This window comes from Mauremys mutica, chromosome 9 (genome assembly GCF_020497125.1).
Source record: "Mauremys mutica isolate MM-2020 ecotype Southern chromosome 9, ASM2049712v1, whole genome shotgun sequence".
NCBI classification, from domain to species: domain Eukaryota; kingdom Metazoa; phylum Chordata; order Testudines; family Geoemydidae; genus Mauremys; species Mauremys mutica.
Genome location: NC_059080.1, coordinates 83,352,058 through 83,373,465, shown reverse-complemented (window position 1 = coordinate 83,373,465; position 21,408 = coordinate 83,352,058). Strand labels below are relative to the sequence as shown.

The following is a 21,408-nucleotide window of genomic DNA, read 5'->3' as shown; positions in this document are numbered from 1 at the left end:
CTAGAAAAATGTCAGTTTGAAGAGCAAATCAAGATGTGAAGAAGGCACTCACTAAAGAAACAATGTACTATATCCTGTGGTACTAAAAAATCGAAATACAAGGTTAGAACAAACACAGGCCAATCCCTGCCACTTCCAGTTCTCTTATCCGATTCTTTTTTACGATGAATCACTATTTTTAACTCTCCACAAAATGCTCTAATAGGATCTTTAGATCCCAGGCCATGCCTCAGTACTAGAAGTTAGGAACTCCTGAATTCTAGTGAATATGTTTTCACCTCTCTACCTACTTATCTCTCTCACAAGGTTGCTGTGAAGATTAATTAAGATATTTGAATATAAAAAGTATAGATAAGTGTTAGATGAAAGATACTTTGAAATTTGAGGAAAAAAAATGAAGTAAAGCACGCCATGCCGTATTATGACAGCATTTTGCCCCCTCAATCTCACTAACCTGGGTTGTTTGTCCTGAACACACAGAAAGGCAGAAAAGATGTGAGGGAGGTGATATAATTCTGTTGCAACTTTAGTAACTTTAACTCATTTGGGAACTATCTGGGTAGTAACTTGTACAGAGCAGGTCATGATTCCTTTATTTTTAATCATTTCCACCACTCTGAGGGCTGCCATCAGTCCCGCACCACCACCACCTCCCGCACCCAGCCCCCTGCTCATTGCTGGGACCCCCAGCCTTCCCCTCGTATAAGGGTTAAGGGACTAGGGAAAGGGGGTTCTTCTCTCTTCACTGTACCAGTCATTAGGAACCCAGCACCATTCTCCAGCTTCTTTAGGGGATATCTTCCACTAACTCCACTTTCAATTCTGGAGTATCAGGAAACCCAGACGTCCTCAGGAATGAGTACCTGCACTGGACATCTTTTGCTTTTGTAGTCTGATATAATTGATCAACCCAGTGTTTTTAATATATCCTGGGCATACACAAACAGCATTAGTCAGCAATTAATCATCTTTTAACTGGCACTCTTTGCAAACAACACATTATATCCTAATTAGTCTAAATCTACACAAACTTATATTTTGACTTTGTATTCGGATGTATTATGATACTTAGTGACAGTATCATGACCTATAGATGTGTAAGGATTTCTGGGTCAATGCAGATGAAAACAAAAATATATTAGTATCTGAAGTTTTAATATCAAAATTTGCATTGTTTGCAGTAACTTATTTTAAAGCTGTAGAGTCACCACAAACTTTTTCTAAATGTATAGAGTGCTCATTTACACTAGAGACACACATTCAACGAACTCTATAATCTAAACATTAATAGAGAAATCCACTGAAGAGACTGATATACTCTGGGCAAGGCTAGCCACAAAATTGAACTCAAGCCCTTAGTCAGCGCTTAGTCTGTTCATTCCCTCTTGGGCACCTGGCATTGGTCACTGTCGGAAGACAGGATACTGGGCTAGATGGATCTTTGGTCTAACTCAATATGGCTGTTCTTATGTTACTCGTATGGTGAATGACAGAGGTCCTCAAAACTTAGATCTCTTGTGATTCTTTAGTCATTTGGCTAGGATGCCTTTATCTTCAAAAAGGCTAGTGATCAGAGCTATAGATAAAATTTACTCAAAATCTTTCAAATAAAGCATACAACTGTTACAATATTTGGTAGCTTTAATGTAATCTTCAAACGTTACTTATGACATGTTAGATGTCATGGCTGGATGTAGTAAATACCTATTTCTGTATCGTCTTTCAGGGTTTTTATCCTATGATAATTTATTTTTACACTTTCATATATGTTTTTCTACAAAACCTTTTGCACTCTAACAGCACTACTGTGTGTAGTGCTTATTAGCATGAGTAAATCCACCAAAATCAAAAGAAACTGTTCATAGTAGTAGTAAGCACCATGCTCAGTAAGGTTTCGCAGGATCAGAGCCTTAGTGAGGGGGAATCAGACATCTATAAAATGCCTAATCAATCCTATGTACTTTCATACATCTGGCAGGTTTTATGTAGAATTGTCATTAATGCTTTCCAAAAATTGTTGAGATTCTCATATGAAAAATACAATGTAAAAGTGCAATGTTTTCTTAAATATTAGAATTAAATTAAATTCTGTGCCATCTAGTTCAGTGGTTTTCACCCTTTTTTCACCAGGGACCTATGTTTTCTATCTTGGCAGGGATGAAAACAAGGAGCAAGGGAGAAGGAGCACAAGCTGCTGCTTCTCTGTCCTAAGTTTGCTCCCGCTGGGTCCTAGTGACAGTAGTACTCCCTGAGGGTCATGCCCCACCAGTTGAAAAACATGTATCTACTCCAGTGCTTGCAAACAACAACATTTTCTTCCATTTAATCTACTCTTAAGCACCTCTGCTGGAAGGAGCAGTGGCCAGGGCCACCCAGAGGCACAATTTGCCCCAAGCCCCCGCAGGGGCCCCCACGAGAATATAGTATTCTATAATATTGCAACTTTTTTTTAATGGAAGGGTCCCCCGAAATTGCTTTGCCCCAGACCCCCTGAATTCTCTGGCCAGCCCTGGCAGTGGCCTTGTTATTAAGGAACTGTCTTGGGAAGGTCACAAGATGTCTGCAAATTGAACATTATGATGATTAAATATTTACATTAGAGGAGTGCCTAAAGACCGCAAACAAGGATGAGAACCTCATTGTGTCTGGTGCTGTACAAATGGAGAAGAGAGACAATCCATGATTTGACTGGGTTGCATGTTGACTATGGCTTTCTAGCATTTCAAGTTTTTCTTTACCCTCAAGTCTATGGCTTATTATTAATCTCATTACTGTAAATATTTTTTTCAAATTGTATTAATAGACTACCCTCAAATATCCCTTTCCTCCAAGTCACACAATTAATTTCCTTATCTTCTAACCTATTTATCACTTTTGTGGCCCTTCATTGGATTCTGATGTATCTATATTCTTTTAGAAATAAGATGCCAAAAATATAGGCCTCCCTCCAAGCTGGCATAAAGTATTTTTAACATTTCCCATGTTCTACCAGTGCTAACCCTACATTCAGACCAGAATGTCATTTGCCCTTTTTGCAGCTTATGTCCCATCTTTCTCTCTCTCTCTCTCTCTCTCACATCGCCAGAGATTTTTCTGCATTACTGCTCTTTAAGTAGCACCCTCATCTTTTATGCTTGTGCTAGGAGTTACTCTTCCCTGCTTTTTTAATTTTACATATTTTGTCCCATTTAGATCTAAAACTTTCAGATCATTCTGTAATTTTGATCCATCCCCCACTATGACTGCAATTCTTCCCAGTTTGATATCTGTACATTTGATCAATGTTCAATTTATTTTACCCACTAAGTAATTACTGAAATATTAAATAATACAATTCCCAATACTGAGCCCACATTATCCCATTTTATAAGTCACCCTCTAGATAATGACCATAAAGGAATCAATTGTGCCATAAAGTTGTTATAAAACAGAGAACAGTTCCTAAAAAGCCTAATATACTTGAAAGCTGAATTTCATGCTAAAGATGGATCACTGTACCGGGTCCACTGAATAGTCTAAGAGAGATATTAGAGAAACTTGGTTTCAGACAGGAACCAAATCAATAATCTCATTCCTCAGCTACCAAGAATTTTTAAATTATTTTCTACACAAGAAAATCACAATGAAACACTTGGAATATAAAAACATTAACATAGATAATACTGTATTATCTATGGTCAAAGATAGGTCTTTCTGTTAAATCTATAGTGAGATTCACAGATTTTCACCAAAGCAAATGGTCTAAAAGGACAGCCGAACTTTTGTAAATGCATTTTAACAAAAAGTTTTACTTGTAGCTGTTACCTAGGAGAACACAAATGGTACATTTCACTGATATCATGAGTTGTTTTGCCTTCTATCCCTTCACCAAGACTTTCACTAAGCAAAACAGGTTTGAATTATTAATTCCCAAATTATAAGTGCTATAAATAAATAGTGTTATAATTCTGAACACTACATCCTGCCACTAAACCACCTCCTGAAGGAGAAGGAAAAGGAAAAGTTACATAATCTCTTCCTTCCATATCCATTGTAGGATCTAATTTTAACCACATGAATAGAACTGTTTGATTTTTATTTTTTCTTTTAAACAACAAAACCAAAAATATTTACAAGAACATTAAAAAAAAAAGAGGTGGTATTCATCAGTATATAACAAGGTCTAGCACAGAACTCATGCATGGATCAATTCCCCAACCACTGATTATGTGTGACTAAGTTCCTAAAAACCTTACTGCAAGTTAAGTTTCAAGGCCAGTTTGGCTAAACCAGTGTGATATTTGTGGTTTAGTCAAGGAAAGGAAAATGAGAATCTCTGCATCTAAAACACTAATTTCAATTAAGTTTACATTAGGAGAGGTGCCAAACTTTCCTCAGTAAATTAACAACAAAAATGCCATGGTGAGGCCATTGTTATGACCCTCTGTGATCATAGTCTACCATGCCACTTCTATATAATTACTGCTTTTTAATATATATATATTAATTACAGTTTTGTTGTTTACTGACCCATACATTTACAATTTGTTTTCTTAATGGTCTCTATCTTTCCCACAAGAAAAAATAAAAATAAAAAAACTTCTCACCCCTCTTTCAACCCCACAGCAATAACTACCATTTACCACATTTGTCCCACCCATTTACCATCTGTTCTTCTTGCCAAATATTAGAACAGAAAAACATCCCTAGAGCTGTGCTGGTGATAACAGCACAAACAAGACGATTATAAAAGTTTTATGTATTATATACATAAAAATAAAAGCACAAGCCTCTCTGCAGACTTATGGTACTATATAAATAAAGAATGCTTGCATCTGTGATTTTTCATTGTGTAGTTATGGATGCCACGTTTTCTTTCTAATGCATTAAAAGGGCAAATGTTACACACTTCACTTGGAAGTTGGAGTGTTGAGAGTTATGCTATTAGCTTCGGGGCACTTGCCCTGGAAAACAAGTTACAGACGTTAGTCAATCTGTCCAAAAATATTTTAGTGCTGGCTAAATATTCCTATATGACAATATAAAGTTGATTCCATGGGTCATGCATTCATCATGCCTGAACGTCTGAACTGGCTTGAATGTTTGAGAGGATACAACTTCCTCAGTCATTAGTAGTTGCTTTATGGCACTGATCTACAGTCCTGTCAACCTCCCTACTGCAATGACCTACACTCTGTTGAAGGGTGACATGCTGTTTTCTGTTAGTTTGTAGATTCATGAGCCTGACAAGACCAATATGGATAGGAATTATGGAAGTTTCTTGAAAGGTGTTATTTATCACATCCAGTGGAAGTGTAGGATTTAATGCTGACTGGACATATTGAGAGAGTACTATTTAGTATCTAGGAAGACAAGCTCTGTGGGGCAGTCTTTTTCCAGCAGAATTTGTACATAGACTCAATACAAAGAGGGGGTTTTGTCATGTAAGGACAGCGGGTTAACAGATAAGCTTTTACGGTTTTGATATTTTTTCACAATATGCCAGATATTTGAAATATTATTACATTTGTTGATTCAACACAAACGTGGCAAGACTGTATCAGTTACACATGGACCAAGAGAAACTCCAGTGAGTCTCTTGGGTTTATACAAGTGTAACTGAAAGCAGAATTTGACCCACTGAATCTGCATTCAAGGACTAAGTAAGGTGAACAATATAAATGCTGTCATACCTCTGGCAATGTACAGGATTAAGACAGTTGTGTACATGTTGCCAACAGTTTACTACTTCTCATTTGCTTTGGCTACACCTGCTTTCTGTTCCTGGATTAACTCCACATTTTCTTTCTTTGCTTTAGTTTGCTTGTAACAGGTTTGGGATTAACAAGAAAAGACAAGACTTAAAAATCTTCCCTGTACAAAAACTTTACTGCAGGGGGTGTTAACATGTCATTAATGTGGACACTTATCACCTCAGACTTTTTCCCTTCCTGGCAATTATACAACACTGAAAACACAAGCCATGGGAGGTCAATAAACAGCAGTACACGAGTCAGCTCTCGGGATTTATTTACCGTATTTCCAAAGAAGTGAACAAAGTTCATACTTTACTACTTACGTAACCTGAGAAGTGATTATTACAATGCAGCCCATTGTTTTAATATATTTTACACACTAAGATTTCACCTGAAATAGTGAGTAAAAGTATATACAAAACTTATTCAAATGTATATTTAGAACTAATATGTAGCAGTAATTATACAACTCTGCAAATACTACCTCACCTAGGTGAATCTTTATTCAAGGACACTGCCAACCTACAGAAGTGTTTAAGGTAAAATATTTTATTCTATTAACATTTAATTGGATTAAAAACCCAGCAGGGTTATGGCAATTTTTTATTTAATATTAGAAGCAATTGGCTAAATGTTGGAAGGTGCTGAGGTTAGATACAATGGGCTGGATGCTGCCAGGTGCTGTAGTTAGTGAGAGTTGAGGATGGTGGGTCTGTTATGACATGATACTTCTACATACTGTGAAACAGTTTAGAACAGCATTTGTTTCCTTGGGAGGAGGCGGGGGCCGGAGGGGGGGGGAAGAGAAGTTGCATAATATCCTGGCTCTGTAGGGAGAAACTTATACTTGAAGTTAATGTCAAGACTTCAACCATGCAACTGAAGCTATTTTTGCCTAAGGTCTGTCATTACCAGATGTAGACAATTACTATATTTAAAGTTCTAAAACTGTACATGGCATACTTTATTTTTAAAGGGACAAAGGCTGTTATAATATTTATGAAAATACCCATAGAATACTTGTTTTTGTATCTTTCACTTCAAGATGTATTTACGGTGAAGTACAAATAAAATGAAAATTTAGAGTCAAAATTTTTCATTTCTTAAGCTGCACTGAAATTTGTATTAAAAACTAGAGGGTCACAATATTTAAATTACAGTTTTGACAACTAAATGTAGAGTGTAAGAAGTTTTACAGAACATTGTAACAACCACATTTTAATGAAAATTACTTGAGTGCTGAATACAACAGAATGTTTCACTATTTTAGCAAATAAAGATAGAAATAATCATGAAGAAACATTTATATATCTGGATGAACTGTAGCATAGGGTGCTGTGAATGGTACTGGCAACTTTTCAGATTTGAACTGTTTCTCTTTTGCAAAAAAACAGAGCAATTGTTAGAAGACAAGCGTCCTTTTTGTCTCTTACCTTTTTATAATTCCCCTCCATCTCCAACGTGGATACTTTACTGATGATGTCATCCATTCCATCACTGTCCAAATTCATTCTTTAACTCTCAAACCCCCTCACTGCAGATTAAATATTCCTTGCTATTATCACTATTCATTGTATCCATAATTTATTAGTCCATATGCCAAGATCTGTTTGGATTTCTCATTTTTAAACTGAAATATCAGATAACTGAAATTCTGTCAGTGTCCTTGCCCTTTTTCATTCAGAGAGACTGTCTAGTACTTATACCTCGTCTCATTCACTCTAGTGTGAGGACAGCTGCCATTCCGTGCAGTTAAAATGTGACTTCTTGCTGACACTTCGGCCTGTCAAGGGTATGGTCTTCTCACAATCTGCTATCACCTTCCTCTGAATAATTCTGCTAGAATCCTCTTCAAAGCACGTTTCTTTTCCCTAATAAAGTAAAAGTCTGTCTTTGAGCCTTAGCCAGCTGATTACACTGAGTTCACTGCTTAGCAGTGTGTGTTGTAGCTACAAGAGGAAAGCCGTTTTCATCCAGCCACTGGTAGTGCAGGATAAAAATAGATGGAAACTTGCCTAGCAGACTACACCAGGGCAGAGAAAACCTGGTATCTTATAACAAAATTAAAACAGTGTGGTTCAAAGTCAAGGCTACAGGAGGCAAAACTGGACTCACTTCTGGGACTTTCACGTACAACCTCCCTGTACAATACACAATACTTTCTGTACAGACTGGTTGTTCTGTTTCAATATCCACGACTTTAGTCTATTAGGGGAAGCAAAAAAAGAACTCCATAATTTGTTTGGAAATTCACCCAGTGCCTTTCCAATTTCGGGAGCTCTTCATTCTTTTTATTGCCTTTCTTGCCTCCAAGCATTGCATGGTTTGCTTACTTGCTTAAGAGACAGGAGTAGCAAAATCTACAACTGGAGGATTTTTTTTCCCATCCATTTCTTTCACAGAGTACATAACTAGGGATTTTCTATTTTAAGATGATTCCTTGATGGGAATATTTTTTTCAGACATAATAAAGCTTTTAGGAGAAAAACCATAAATCCCAACTCAGTGAAGAAAAAGGAAGCATTCAAATATAAAGATTTCACTTGTCACAAGCTTCTAATATTTCCAGAGTCAGATTAAACCCCACTGGCAGAGGCAGATACAAATACAAGGAACACTGTGGAACCTTCCTCCCCAGCCAACCACCACAAGTAAGTTCCTTACTGATCCCCACTCTCCATATCAGGATTCCTTTTGGATTTCATAAAGCCTTCTACTCACTCCAGACTTGTGGGCATAGTAATTAGTTTGGTAATGGTATTTAAGAAGTAATGGATTCCATGACTCTCCATCTTTTTCCAAAGCCCAGTGTCTTTCCCTTTTTAATCCTTGCTCAGACTGAATATGTTATTTCTATGGAGGAAGACACTGTCGTAAGTCATTCAGGAGTATTAATTCTGCTGCCTGTCAATTGTAAGTGGAGGAAGGGAGAAGGAAAGAGGGAATGAGTGAATGTACGAAGATCCTCCCACTGCATGGGGGATTTAAAGATCCTGTTGAACATGGGACACCGGTGGCCAGTGCTTGTGCTGCTCTCTCTCCCCGCTTTACAGGGAGCCTGGATATTATAGCACCACATCCACCTTGCAAGGGGAGGGTTACATTTTCCATACTGCATAGTTACAGAAACATTCATACTCTGCTCCCTCCAAGGGGATCCCTTTGAGAAGAGGTTGGAGCCTGGTCTCTCTGATTCAGGGACAATGAGATCGTGGAGGGAGGGAGGGAGAGAGAGAGAGAGCAGATTCCTCTCCTTCCCTCCTAAGAGCATAAGAATGGCTAATGGTCCATCTAGCCCAATATCTCCCCAAACACTGCATGGGTAGTTGATGAAGGAACCTCTTTCTTGGGTTCTTCTCAGCACCTATGCATGGCTTCAAGATACATCAACCCTCAGTCTTCATTTTCTCAGAGAGAAGTGAAGGGTTATTGACAGTTTCTGCTGCAGGCACAGCCAACCCCGCCAAGAATGGTAGAAACACACCAGAAATAAAGATTTCACTTGTGCCTATCCTGTTTGTGGGACACAGAAAAGAACATGCCAGAAACAGGTAACTGAGTTAGGCGCTCTGGCTGTGGCTGATGGGAGACAGGCTGTGATTACGTCCTGTTGTTTATACTTCAAAGGCAATGCTCCCAAGGAAAGGGGCTAGAAAAAAATGGTGTTTATTTAAAAATGGAAGTGTAGATCTCCACCAGTCATTTGGTGCTCTTTTACAGCCTGCCAAAGCCCAATGGTTGATGATGACATTCTTAATTTGCCAGTAGATTCTTAATATGCCTTTCCCCCAAGGGGAAAAAAGCAAAAGTCTTGCACATTAGTGCTGAGATTTTCAAAGGGCGTTTGCCACCCATTGATCTTCAACACCTTTGAAAATCCCAGACTAGATTTTACCAAAATCTTTCAAATAAAACACATCTGAGGTTTTTAAAAGTTTTTTGGGGCTATGGGAAAAACAAACAAACATACATAAAACTACACTAAGCAACCCTCCCCAGTACACATACACTAGAGCAGTGGTTTTCAAACTTTTTTTCTGGCGACCCAGTTGAAGAAAATTGTTGATGCCCGTGACCCAACAGAGCTGGGGCTGAGGGGTTTGGGGTGTGGGAGGGGCTCAGGGCTAGGGCTGGGGTACAGGGGTGAGGGCTGCGGGGTGGGGCTGGGAATGAGGCGTTCAGGATGTGGGAGGGGGCTCTGGACTGGGTAGGGGGTTGAGGTGTGAGAGGGGATCAGGGCTCTGGGCTGGGGGTGCAGGCTCTGGGGTGGGGCAGGAGATTGGGGCACAGGCTTACCTCGGGCAGCTCCTGATCAGTGGCGCAGCAGGCATGCTAAGGCAGGCTTTCTGGCACCATGGACTGCGCTGCGCCCCGGAGGCGGCCAGCAGCAGGTCCAGCTCCTGGGCAGAGACGGACAAATGGCTCTCGCCCGCAGGCACCTCTTCCCCCAGGTCCAATTGGCCAGTTTCTGGCCAATGGGAGTGCGGAGCCGGTGCTCGGGCAGCGCGCAGAGCCCTGTGGCCTCTCCCGTTACCCCTCCCCCCTTGCCTAGGAGCTGGACCTGCTGTTGGCCACTTCTGGGGCACAGCACAGTGTCAGAACAGGTAGGGACTAGCCCGCTTTAGCCGGGCAGCGCCGACGACAGGACTTTTAACGGCCCGGCTGGCGGTGCTGACCAGAGCCGCTGTGACCCAGTGCCTTACATTCCATGACCCAGTACTGGGTCGTGACCCGCCGTTTGAAAACCACTGCACTAGAAGAATTTTCAAAACATCTCTCCTTGCCCCCAACAAATCTCATAAATTGCTGATTACGATCAATTTTGGACAAAAATTGTCTTCTGGCCACAGAGCAGTTATGCAAAAGTTGAAGTGCGAATGAGTTTAAGGTGGTGTATTTTAGAGTTTGGAATTTAGAGGGGAGGCAAGTTTGGTGTCACAGAAAGCAAACTTCAGCCCCTATTATGCAAAGGCTTACGTTTCTTTATAATGTAAGAAACTGGGTTTTGTTTTAATTGTAGCAACAAATTTTAAGGTCAGAAAAAGGAAATAATTTGCCTTGTTGCTTCCCTCCTACATGGCAGGGACAAGCCTTTTATAGCTAGAAATCTGTGTTCAAATTCTGGGTCGTTTCACAAGTGAAAGTTAGTATGGTAGTTCCTTAACTAGATCCTGGTAGAAATATTTAGACAGCAGAAACCCACTATGCACACTAGCAGGTCTTTCCAACTTGTTTTAGTCAGAGCTTTGCAGGTCACGAGGGAGATGAAGCACCTGAATCCAATGCTTGTACAGCATTGTCACTTTGGTTGGCTTTAGTTTAATGCTATTAGTCCATTGCTTTCATGGCTGTCACTAAATTTCACCTACTAAGACTCCGCTCCAGGAAAGCACATGAGTCAATGTGACTCTTCACGTACCAAAAGTTAAGCATGTGTTTAAGTGCTTCACTGGATCAGGACCTAGATTTCTAAAGGATAAACACAGGTAGGATGGGATTTGTGTTGCCAGGCTACAATTTTCACATCTGTGCAGCAACAGTGATCTTCAAAGGATATCACATAGGCAGTAAAAGGGCTGGTATCTAGTACAATACGACTAAACTTTATATCAAATTATTTGTTTTATAGTCCTAAATTGCTATTTAAGTCTCTCATGAAATAGCCACATTATATTGACATGTTCACTCAAAATGCATTTTGCCAGTTAGCTTACTAGTTTTAATGATGTCCAAACGATGCATAGTAATATTCTAAAACATTCTACTCAGAAGTTTAAAGAAAAAAGCATTAATAAATAGGGCTGGCTAAAATGAATTATTTTCCTAGTTGGCTGATTTGTAATTACTGTACTTTTTCTGCACAAGGGAATTTGACTTATGAGCTTGTTTTTATTATTTTTGATTCCTAGCCACAGCTGACTCAATGTGTCATTTTCCAGTGTTACTAAAATTAACTTCCCTTTTCCTGCAGTAGGGCTCCTGATTTTTATTTCTGATAACATCATTTGATTTCTCAATGTCTCCTTTCAAAATACATTTAGAGACAGTTAAGTTATTGGCTAAAGGGAAGAAAAGTCCTTCCCTGTACTGCTGCATAGCTTTAATAAGCAGTTTTTCAAAAAAGTACGACTTCCCTGGATAAATCCTATGAACTCTCCTTCAAAATTACTACAAAACATTCATACTACGTAATTCATTTAATCTTACAATGTTCAAAAAATGTATTTATTGTATATACTAAATGGGACCTGTGTGGGGTTTGGGCAGGAAAGTGGGGGATAAGGTATGGTCAGCAGGTACACAGAGCTTTTTATTTTACTCAGGGGCATGAAAATTAAACCACACCAAGTAAGTCTGACTTCACTGAAGGTAAAGATCACATTTTACTCCTTTTTAGTGTACATAAAGTTGGCAGCTGACCTAGTAAGGATATGAAATGCTATCAAACACACATTCAGAATCTTCAAATTTGGGTATGGAACACATGGATTAGAATCATTGCACTATACTTTCAGAATACTCAATTTATGTTAAGTAGTTATGCATTCTGGGATTTAAATATTGTACACTATATGGCAAATTCATTTTCAGAAATAAAGCATGGAATGCTTTAAAGAGATTTATTTTTATGCAAGAAATGTTCTAGGTTAACTTGCCTGGACAATATATGATCATTATTAGACAGCATAAGGATTCTTGACATTGTACTTTTTAAATTTATAGAGCAAATAATTGTATTTTTCAATTAAAAACATCCTAATCAAAGAAACAAGGCAAGTTATCTCATAAACCTTCACTGTTCTTGTATACGGTAAATACTGTGTTTATACTCAGGTATAGAGTAAATAATGATTATATCAAATAGTGTTTCTCCTCTATAATTTCAATATAAATTAATCAACAACATGAAGAGCTGGCATTTATTCAATTGTTTTACACTTGCTTCTCCCTTAAATTATTTGAATCAGCCCACTGTTAATCCAATGATAAAATACTGCGTCTGCCTATTAAAACTGGTATTTAGAAATGCCGTCAAAGTATTTCCTCATGGGATTAATACATTTCATGCAAAGGAGAAGGTTCTGTTGAAGCAGTTAATCACTATGGATTGACCATTTGTCCCTGGATAAAGAGCATATTCTTTTTACTCTTCCTGTCAGAGCAACATTGTAATAAATCAGAATGAATAAGTAAAAAAATAAAAAACCAACCAACCCCCCCAAAAAACTAAACACAAAAACACACACACACCCACTTCAGAGTATGAAAAAAACATCTAAACTGTTAACATTAAACAAACTGCACGAAGAGTTTATGCATCATTTTAATTTAATCCAAGAGAAGGGATAGTTTTGTAGTTAAAGCCCTAGACTAGAACTTTAGAGATCTGGGTTCAGTTCCCCACATCTGTCCTTGGACAGTCACTGACTCTCTGCCCTCATTTCCCCACCTGTACAATGGGAATAAAATGTTCTGTTTTATCTATTTAGATTATAAGATGTTTAGGGGCAGGGGCTCTCTCTTATTATATGTATGCATGGTGTCTAGTACATGGGGCCATGCGCCCGGTGGGGACCTCTATGTACTATCACTGTATAAATAATATATGCAATTAATGTATGTGATGATATTTTACTTCAACACCACTAAAGTAAAAGTCAAGCTTTTGGGCTTTGTAATTATGTTTAGGAAAAATGAAATGAAATCACACACACCACTGCAGTATCCAACTCAAAATAGTTTGCTTCTTTCATTAGACCAGGGGTCCCCAACGTGGTGCCCGCGGGTGCCATGGCGCCCGCCGGGGCGTCTAAATGTGCCCACGTACTGGCCGGCAGACAAGCATCCGCTGAAATGCTGCCAAAAATCGGCGGCATTTCAGCGGCGACGCCTATTGACATTGCCGCTTGTCGGCGGCATTTTGGTGGATGCTCGTCCGCTGCCACGGTCCTCGGTGGCTCGTCGTCTGGCGCCCACCAGACAGAAAAGGTTGGGGACCACTGCGTTAGACAAAAAGGAGACAAGTTCTATTTAGAATACATTCACACAGAATCTGTCACCTAAATGGCTTCCTTGCCCTTCACTTAAACTTTTTCAGGCTAATTACCCTGTTATCCAAGTACAGTTGGAGAAATGTCTTTGCTGAGATTCTCTCAGGACTAACTTTGTAATGAGACCATCCAACAGAAAAAAAAAGTCATATCAGTTGATTTAGCTTATTAGTCTAGCACAGGAGTCGGCAACCTTTCAGTAGTGATGTGCCGAGACTTCATTTATTCACTCTAATTTAAGGTTTCGCATGCCAGTAATACATTTTAACCTTTTTAGAAGGGCTCTTTCTATAAGTCTATAATATATAACTAAACTATTGTTGTATGTAAAGTAAATAAGGTTTCAAAATGTTTAAGAAGCTTCATTTAAAATTAAATTAAAATGCAGAGCCCCCCGGACTGGTGGCCAGGACCCAGGCAGTGTGAGTGCCACAGAAAATCAGGTCGGCATGCAGGCCATAGGTTGCCTACCCCTGGTCTAGAAGCTGATAATTCTGGTTTTAACTCAAATCAAATCACAATCTTAAATGAAAATTCTTTGTTCAATGAACATCTTCTTTCAAATGAGAGAGAAGAAATCAATTCAGAATACAGTACTATGCTGGACAATAGGTTTCTGATAAAGCAGGGCCTCTTTGTACAATCTAACTACCATTTCTAGGGTCACATTGCAGCCACCAGCAATTGTCATTCCTCTCAGTAGCTTCTCAAGTACTGAGAGGACTAGGGTCACTGTACAAAGGCATTATACCTCCACTTCTGTTTGAGGGCATGCCACGACTAATATTTAAATGATTGCCTTGAAAACTAAACTATAAAACAAATGTATTCCTGGGTTGTCACAACATTGCAGAGCTGACTGGGCATTTCCGTAGACAGCTACTTTCTTCCCATTTGTAGTTTTTGGCAATAAAGCCAATTGGAGAGGATTACACGGCTGCTATACGTGCTGTATCCATTCAGATAAACAGTTCAGTCCCCAGGCCAGCCACTCTGACACCCTTTATGTGCTTTAAATATACACACAGACAAAATGTATTGCAGTCAGTTTAACGACACATACCAAGCTACCTTATAAGGTACACTTAGCTTCTGTATTATTAGGTAAGGGTTATTTTTGTGAGAGAGAAGTCCATGTAAAATTTCGTCAGCTATGAAACTGGAATGATCGGTTATAGTTACAAAAACTGTTTCTCCTTTCAGTGAATTTAAATGGTAGCATTAGGGGAGAGACAGTTTGAAGTCTGAGGTTGTATTTGGGGCATCCTAACATAAAAACTGGAACCCATATTTAGCTCAGCTCTACTTTATTAGTAGTAGTAGTATCATAGTAGCAACTTAGAGGCCCCAATCAAGATAGGGGCTTCATTGTGTGGGGGCAGTATAGACACAAAGGGAGAAACTCTTTTAGGCAGAGACTCTATAATTTAAATAGATGAGACCAAGGGAGGAAGAGTTAGCAGAGGCATAAAGACAGGAAGTTACTGCCCCGAGGTCACAAACAAGGTCACTGGCTGAGCCAGGAATAGAACACCAAGGTCTTCTAGCTCTCTGTTCAGTGCTCTATGCAACAGGCCATGCTCCCTTCCTGTGGCTCAAGCTGCTACAGTTAAGAATGCAATGTAACAACCCCCTCCCCACTCCTTCATATTCAAAGATCAAAATTAGTCACCCCCTGGAAGATATAAACTACATATCAATTTGAGGTATACCATCTTTTTGTGCATGCAAAGTCTGGGAGAAAACGCATTTCAATTTTCAGGTTTTATAAAAGCAAGAAAACAGGACAGATTAACTCTTACTTAGTCTTAAAATTAAAATCTTAATTTTTCATACTGATAGTAAGGCAAGAAACAGTAAGTGCCTTCTGCTGTTTTTTTTTAAAAGGTTACTAAAAATGGGCAATACGATAACTGAAATTTTTATGAGTATTTTAAACATTCAGATTTAATTATGCACAGATAACACTTTTCTGAGTCAATGAAATAAAACTATGAACTACACATTTTCTAAGGTTTGCCATAAAGAGAATGGATCCAATCTTTTCCAAATAGTGCACTTTAACAGATTATCTAGTTAACTGATCATGGTAACCCAACTAGAGTACCTATACCTATGAACACCTCTTGCAATAATCTCAAAAGTGGTTGCTAGTTTATTATTTATTAGTAGAATTTACATTTTTCATATATGGTTAGGGTATAAAGTTTGGAAGGATTACATTTCTATCAGCAAATGTCAATAAACATTGATTTCACTGTGCACACAAACGTATGAAAATATATATCAATAATAAAAGTGAACGGATAGGCAACGTAAGAAAAATGCTGCTTGAGAACTGCTGAGAGTTTGATTTAAGGATATGTACTTTGTATATTTTAATATGTGATGTTGACAATTTGCATTTTAATGGTTATAAAGCTTTATCTTTTTGAATCTCAGCTATCATTACATGATTATCTGACCTACCAATAATTTCCTGCAACTGTAAAAATTTAAATTGATAAAAATAGAAAAAAAATGCTTAACAATAATCAATGTTATCCATCATAATTATAAAAAATAAAATTCTGCCAAGCCTAGAGAAATGTCATATCAATGGACAGTTATTTAAGGAACACTTGTTTTATTATGAAGGCCTGGATGGGTTACTTTAGAAAAACTCTCTTAAAGTCAGTCCTAATTATGAAAATACCGCTCTGAAGGCTGGCCATCATCCGTCTTCCCATTTATACAGACATGTCTGAAACGTTTCACTGAATGAGCAGAAAGCACTTCCAGGTAGCGAAGGGGAGCTTTTTTCACAGCTCCAAAGAGAAAATGAGAGCCAGCCTCATCCCTGCATTCTAACCTGTCTGTTAAAGAGCTCCCGTGACCCCATCTCCATGGCAGCAGGCTCCTTTAGTTTACTTAATAGTAGCAGTTTTTCCATTGGTGATCAGTGTGCCCTGGAGCTATTGATCTATTGAGCTCCAGCTCCCTTGTTACAAAACGGTTTGTAGCATTTACAAAATGCAGAAATCAGCTGAAGAAAGGAATGATTTTGGAAGATAGGATGGGTGCCATGTCTTCTGCCCCAATACAGGAGAAGTAGACTGCAGTGTTGCCAACTCTTGTGATTTTATCTTGAGTTTCATGGTATTTGGTGTTTTTCCTGAGTCTCTCAGCTTTCATTTCTAGTATTTATGATTGCTGAGAAATCTTCAAAATGTGAATCCTAAAGGCTCAAAAAACAGAAAGCAAATAAAAGGACCCCAAATGAGTTATGTTTAAAAATGTAATGATTTATAAGTCAAATTTCATGATTTTTTGGAGACCCTAGTGATTTTTCAGTACTTGGTATTAGCATTACTGAGGCCATGTGTATACTCAAGACCTTTGCTGATCTAGGTGTATCAGCCACGGGCGTGAAGAAGAGTTAGCCCTGACTGACATAGCTGTGGCAGCAAAAGTCCCTAAAATGGCCTGAAACAGCAAGTACTTTAGGCCCTCTCTTTTCCCAAGGAAATCAGATGGCTGTTGGCATGTCCTTGATCTACAGACAGTTCTTTACTGAAGGACTCCTTTCAAAATGGAGAGCTGGTAGCCTACAAGCTGACCAACTCCCTAAGAAGTCAGCAAAGGAAGAGGCATTTACTGAGAAATATCACTCTCTCCCCTTCTTTCTGTGGAAGTGCAGCCTGTCAAATTTAATACAATTTAAATATGAAGGGGCATCCTGATCTTTCAGCACGTGTATACAGCTGCCAAACTTTGTGCAGCTCCATATGACATTAATGCACAGAGATCATACAGAAAGCGTGGAGTAGGGCAGGGGTGAAATGTTGAGGAAGAGGGATCCGAATACAGGATTTGGGGACTGAACTGTTCTGGGGAGGGAAGGCTGAAAACTGAAGGTCCAATCACATTTCTGAAGAGATGCTAAACATGTTTTAGTTCAGTTAACACATGGAATTAAAACAGTTTTTAGCCACAATTCAAGCTGTACAAGTTGTCAGCAAAAGGTAAATATCCTAGTGTAGACAGTGCCATACTATTCAAATTCCATCTAAGTGGATCTTGTCCCATGAATTGTGTCCCAGACCCTTCCTGAAATACCTGTTTTTGAGATAATTCCAGGACTTTTAAGAAAATCAAAACTAATTGGTCATATCAGTTTTCTATCTGTGTATAAAGCCCAAGAATGTTTGACCTTTCAGTCAACAGAAATAGGTATATATCCAAATTGACGCTAGTCTGCAAAACCGAATGGCTCCCATGGGCAATTTTCTGTTTAGGGAGTATTATATTACACAGAGATTCAGTTTCAATGTTTTGGAGTCCAGAAATTTATCAACTTTTAGAAGAACATCAGAAATAAGTCTGAGGTGGTGATATTTAACATTACTGCCATGTTAATATTAGTATTATGGTAGCATCTGTGTAACAAAAAGGCAAACTCTGATCTGAAGAGCTCACAATAGACTCATTCATCAAGACGAAGAAAATATGCAAGAAGCTGACATCAGCTTGATTTTCAGATTGTTACTCTATGCAAAGTGCACCTTAAGGATTTAATGGTGAACCGAAATGCTTTATTATTTAGTACTTAAGATCCTAAATCATTAAAATAGTACATGGGTATATTTAAATTGCAAGGAAGTACATTATAACAAAATATTTTATTTACTTATCAAGGCCTTAGTTAAGGTTGTTTCTCTTTGATGCACGTTGATGACATCATAGCGGTCTCAAGTATTTTAAACAAATGTGCAAGTTCTGGTATTTTCATGTCAAATTTGCAGGAGAAAAAAGAGAGCCCTAAAACACTGGTCTTGGGAGATGAGTTGAAAACACATTTGCAATTTACTTTTAACTTGTATTTATTCATCACGTTAACAATACACACATATTCCCTTAAATATTTCACTGATCTTAACAAGTGTTTGGCATTACTTACAAAAATAATTTCAATCACTTTTAATGGTGCTGTAATGGAGATTACCAACATACCAATGCCAATATGCCTGAACTGGATAGGCGATCTGTAATGGTGAAAGGGTCCATGCCTATTGAGTCAATACTAGTAGGGATGGCAGTGGTTTGTGTAATACTTATCAGCTGGGAACTGGAAGGAGGCCACTACACAGCCTCAAGTAGTAATAACTTTTGGTCACCACTGACCTGGTATGGATTCAGACTGATAACCTAGAAGTGAAAGGATTCATATTTCATTACCATATGACATTCAATTCCACTGCAATCAACAATTCTTCCAATGCAAGAGATTCCATATATAAAAGCACAGATCATTAACCTTCCCAGGAGGGTTAGCATCATATTATTTAGAATATGATCTAAAACTGTTTAATAAACATCTAGCATTTTTCTTCTTGGAATTGTGAATTCTGTTCATTAAAAAAAATCTAATTTTATGGATCATCTTCTCAAGAATTTAGAAAGTAGCAGCAGCAGTTGATTTAGGTCAAACAAGATCTGTGTAGTGAGATGTGTATAAATGAATTGCTTTTTGCTGTCTAAGATAAAACTGTGCTACTGATCCACCACTCTAGGATTCTTTTGGTAGCATAATATACAGTCATGCTTAGAATTCTGAATTTATTTTTTAAACAGCCACTGCAGGGATTTAACATCTAAACTGTATAGGGTCTCTCTCTTTATTAAGTGTATTTTAAGGCTCTGATGAAAGCTAAAGCACATTTCAAAAAGGAATTTGACCACAGATATCACACGTCACTATAGCAGCCTTAACATTGACATTCCTCCTCCCCCTCCCTCCACACACACAATCACAGCCCATGTTTAGGGAAGCCACCCTTCCTCTCTAGCTTGCTGAAATCCAATCATTTATGGCTTGTAGTTTGATTCTAAACCCTGGATTGCTGATCACAGAAGGATTAACACTTGACCTCCAGGTTAAAGGGTTTGATTATTTGGGTTGTTTTGTTGCTCCGGCCAACCAAACAGAGCTATTTAAACAAAACAAAGATCATTCTCATATGATATTTTTCTAAAATAAAGATTCACACATGACTAGTGATTTATAGTCAGTATTTTTGTTTTGAAAGAACACAATTGTAACGAATAAGCAGATTAAAATTATTAAAAATGTAGCCATACTATGATAACACAAAACCAAATGCTTTAGGATGCTACCCAGCCTCATATCAGCATTCTTCACTGAACCTAATGTATCTTCACTAAGTCACAATTCCCAGAAGACTGGCTTCCATTTGAGAAGAGACAATAGGCGACCTTTAACCCTTCAGTTCCCAGAACTATGCTGGGAAAACATTCTCAGAGACACAACAATGATGCTATTTATTAAATTACTAATATGACAGGCTAAAGGCTTCAGAAAACTATTTAAATACATTTTTAGAAGGGGATAAACTGGAATAATTCTTTTAATTATTTTAAACTGCTAATTGGATTAAAATCTTCAAACTCAAAAATATTTTTTTAACTCTATGTACTATGTGTATATACTGGTACTTTGGTTTACTTCTCTTCATGCTATAATTCTATTTTATGCATGCAGATATATGGGTTTAACATTAATCTTCAAGCAGGACCAAGCCCTAGGAGTGCAATCTGTAACGTAGGTGTGTGTGTGATAATACTGTCTCTCTATTGTTAGGAAAGTGAAGTAATGTCAGTGTAAACACCTAAATTCTTACTTTGCCCTATGGAAAGGTAATACATTAGTCTTTGTTACCAATTATCTTCTCATCTTCATCTCTGATTAGCAGCATTGTGGCAGTGCCCAGAGAGCCCAACCAAGATTGGGACTCTACCCTGTGCTACAAACACATAAAAAGGCACTGTCTCTGCCCCAAAGAGCTTGCAATCAATTAATCCATATTTTGATTATTCATCAAAATAGCAAACCATAATGTAAACAATGAAAAGACAGCATTTGAAAATGACCATTACATTTTAACGCATCTACCGTGATAAATAGGCAATTACGGACAGTGAATATAGAACTCTTAAAAATATTAAAAGCTAATTTCTCTTCAAATATAATTATGAAGGTGCTAAAACAGCTACGTCATACAAGTAAATTAAATCAAGTACTCTCATTTATACTTGTAACAGAGTAAGTGTTGATGCATTATATAACGTAAAATGCTGCTCGTACATAAAGACTCAGATGAATACATATTACTGAACGTAAAGCATCAATGAATGGAAGTGTCAGAGAAAATAAATCAGTTATCTGTTCCTTTTCCACTTAGTTCATCTAAATATTTTTACTGTATTAGTGAGCATTGTATAGTAGGCACAAGAACTCAGGCACTGACACACAAAGTTAACATTTAAAAATATTGTTTCCCATTATTTTATGCACCTGTTATTTGTTCCATAATTCGGTTCTCAAAATTGTTTCCCATTTTTTAAAAAGCTCTTCATTTAAAGGAGTTCCTTTATCCATATGGCATACATGTCAGGACAGATTATACCTATATAACTCACATTTTACAAGCCAACTAAGCATTATTTTCTACACTGCTCATCAGATTTACAACAAACCCCACTACTAACAATACTGTAGAAGCTGAAGAGAGACAACCTGCTGCACTGAAAAAGGCAGGCCTTTCTCTCCCCTCGTAACAGAG

General features: G+C 38.1%; 1 protein-coding gene across 5 annotated transcripts in view; it reads right to left on the bottom strand.

Annotated features, from left to right (window-relative positions):
* LOC123377422 (schwannomin-interacting protein 1) overlaps positions 1-21,408 on the bottom strand; it is a 121,678-nt gene that overhangs the window by 34,931 nt on the left and 65,339 nt on the right. Inside the window, exon 1 of one of the 5 annotated variants that reach the window (XM_045030326.1) lies at positions 7,169-7,579. The exons of the other annotated variants lie outside the window; for them this stretch is intronic. Coding sequence (XP_044886261.1) covers positions 7,169-7,246 — 78 coding nt within the window. The 5' untranslated portion in view covers positions 7,247-7,579. Of the gene's footprint in view, positions 1-7,168; positions 7,580-21,408 lie in introns of those variants that run through there. 5 annotated transcript variants of the gene reach the window in all.